General features: G+C 43.8%; 1 protein-coding gene across 5 annotated transcripts in view; it reads right to left on the bottom strand.

The window, feature by feature from the left end:
• Positions 1-334: 334 nt before the first annotated feature.
• Positions 335-2,170, bottom strand: part of Cisd1 (CDGSH iron sulfur domain 1) — a 13,179-nt gene continuing 11,343 nt past the window's right edge. For all 5 annotated transcript variants that reach the window (XM_059281993.1, XM_059281996.1, XM_059281995.1 and 2 more), the window contains one exon: positions 335-763. In XM_059281993.1, the coding sequence (XP_059137976.1) occupies positions 674-763 (90 nt within the window). In that variant the 3' untranslated portion in view covers positions 335-673. The remainder of the gene's footprint in view (positions 764-2,170) is intronic.

Here is a 2,170-nt window from a genome sequence, read left to right as displayed (position 1 = left end):
ATTCTTTGTGACTACTTGGCCGACATCACTGTAGTCTAGATTTCTGCTATTGGTGGATCAATCAAATATCCACAGCGATGAACACAAGGAAGTTGTTGCCCCTTTATTGTTGACCTGGGCGACTTTAAGGAGAAGAACATTCAGTTAATTCTGACTGAAAACATTAGAACACACAAGGTGAATCCATGTCATCACCTTGGCCACAAGACAGTCAAGGTCATGGCAGGTTTCTCCTATGCTGTAAGAAATCAATGCAACTGCATCACACTCTATTAATTTCCAAGGTAACTAAGAAATAAGAAAAGGTGATTTTCCTTTAAACTTACAATGTACATGATTTTGAGAATAATTTAATACGTTAACCTCAAGATACAACTATATTCTAAGACCATTATTTTAAAGGAACGATCCTTACAAGACCAAAATAACCCATATATCATGAGGTTGGTTTAGCCTTTCTTTTTTTATCTCCTTCTTCTTTCAACAAATGTGCACCACGATATTCCAATAGCAAGGCTAATGCCATGAATGTGAAAGCTGCGATTCGCGAGGTACCAACCACATCTAGAACCCAGGGAGGCCAATCAGACAGAGTGAGTGTCTCATTCATTCATTCTAATTAAATGATCAGGTGACATCACAACACTCTGGAGTGCAGCACTGAAACTGTCCATTAAGTTTCTTTTTTCTTGATGATCAGAGGTCCCACGTTGTCTCCAGTCTCTTCGTTATGTTTTATGTGAGCCCCATCACAGAACGGAAACTAGGAAGAGAGAAAGACTGTAAAATGTCTAATCCCCACATCAGTCTGTGCTCGGCAGAGGGGTAGCGATGCCAGATTCCCACACCTCCCAGCTTCTACTGTTCTTGGCTAGCAAAGGTACTTCATTGAGCAGGAGGGAGAAATAGACAGGAGGATAAAATCCAGATTACTACCCCAACGTCCTGACATCTGGTGTTGCACCTGAAGACTTTAGCTGTGAGTACCTACTGGCTACCGTTCTAGTGACCTATGCCTTTTGCCTATTTGTAAATAGGCTTAAAAAAAAAAAAAAGAGATGTGTGCTGAGGGCTGAATCCTGGGTTTTGTGCACACTAGGCAGGCACTCTACCCACAATTATGCCCATAGTTCTACTTGTAAGAGTTCAAGTTTATTTCATTAAAATCAATTTGTACTTGTGTGTAGTGGTGTACACCTTTAATGCCAACACTTGAGAAGCAGAAGGATCAAGAGTTCGAGGCCAGCCTAGGCTGCATGAGATCCTGTCTCAAAAAAACAAAAGAAAAATCACTTTGCTTAGGACCCCTATGTCAACATCTTTGCAGCAATCTTGGCTCCAGTTTCTCCATTTTGCTCGCCCCTGAGCCTCTAGTACTTCCGCCTCTAATGCAGCTCATTTTGAAGGGCCCATGGAGACATTTTCTTCTGGAAATGTGATTATAAATTTCCAATGTTCGTTCATTTTTACTAATTCCACGTCATAGGAATTAGTGACATTTTTGTGTCTGGTGGTAGAGGGACAAGCTGACCTTTTGCTGCCATTTCAACAGAATAATTAAAACTCTGTGTCCAAGTCGGTGAAAGCCTATGATCCCCAAAAACAAGTGCTACCAGTTTGAGCTTCTGTGGGTCAGCTGCTAATTGCTTAATCCAAGAGTCTTGCTATCATCATCACCCACTCACCTGGCCGTGCTGACAGGCCAGCTCAGCACCAAAGCCAGGAAAACTCTCCTTCCCACTCGGCCGCTCTATCTTTACTTCTCCCCCAGGGCTTGTCCTATCTGACTCTGCGCTGTCCAAACTTGGAACATTCTTTGAGATTTCATCTCCGATTCTTATTGTGTTGCCTTGACTCACCAGTTCTGCTGGCCTCCGCTGCCACTGTGCCCCTCAGTCAGGACCACGGCTGCTGCACATTTCCTCTCAACCCTCACCTCAAACCCACTCTTTGCAACTCAACTCTTTAGCACTGTTGGGGAAACATTAGCTTTTCAAACTGAATTCCTTGTTTCTGTTAAAGAGTGCTCCCTTTAAACCACAGGCTAAGATGCTGCAGTTTCCTCCCCAGGCTCCCTGACTAGTCCCTGCCAGGGCCGGAGAGACATCGGTGGCTAAGTGTGTGCTGATCTTCCAGAGGACCCGAGTTTGGTTCCCAGTACCCATGTCAG

Source organism: Peromyscus eremicus, chromosome 16_21 (assembly GCF_949786415.1).
Source record: "Peromyscus eremicus chromosome 16_21, PerEre_H2_v1, whole genome shotgun sequence".
NCBI classification, from domain to species: domain Eukaryota; kingdom Metazoa; phylum Chordata; class Mammalia; order Rodentia; family Cricetidae; genus Peromyscus; species Peromyscus eremicus.
The sequence above is the reverse complement of the archived record's forward strand: the minus strand, read 5'-3'. Positions and strand labels throughout refer to the sequence as shown.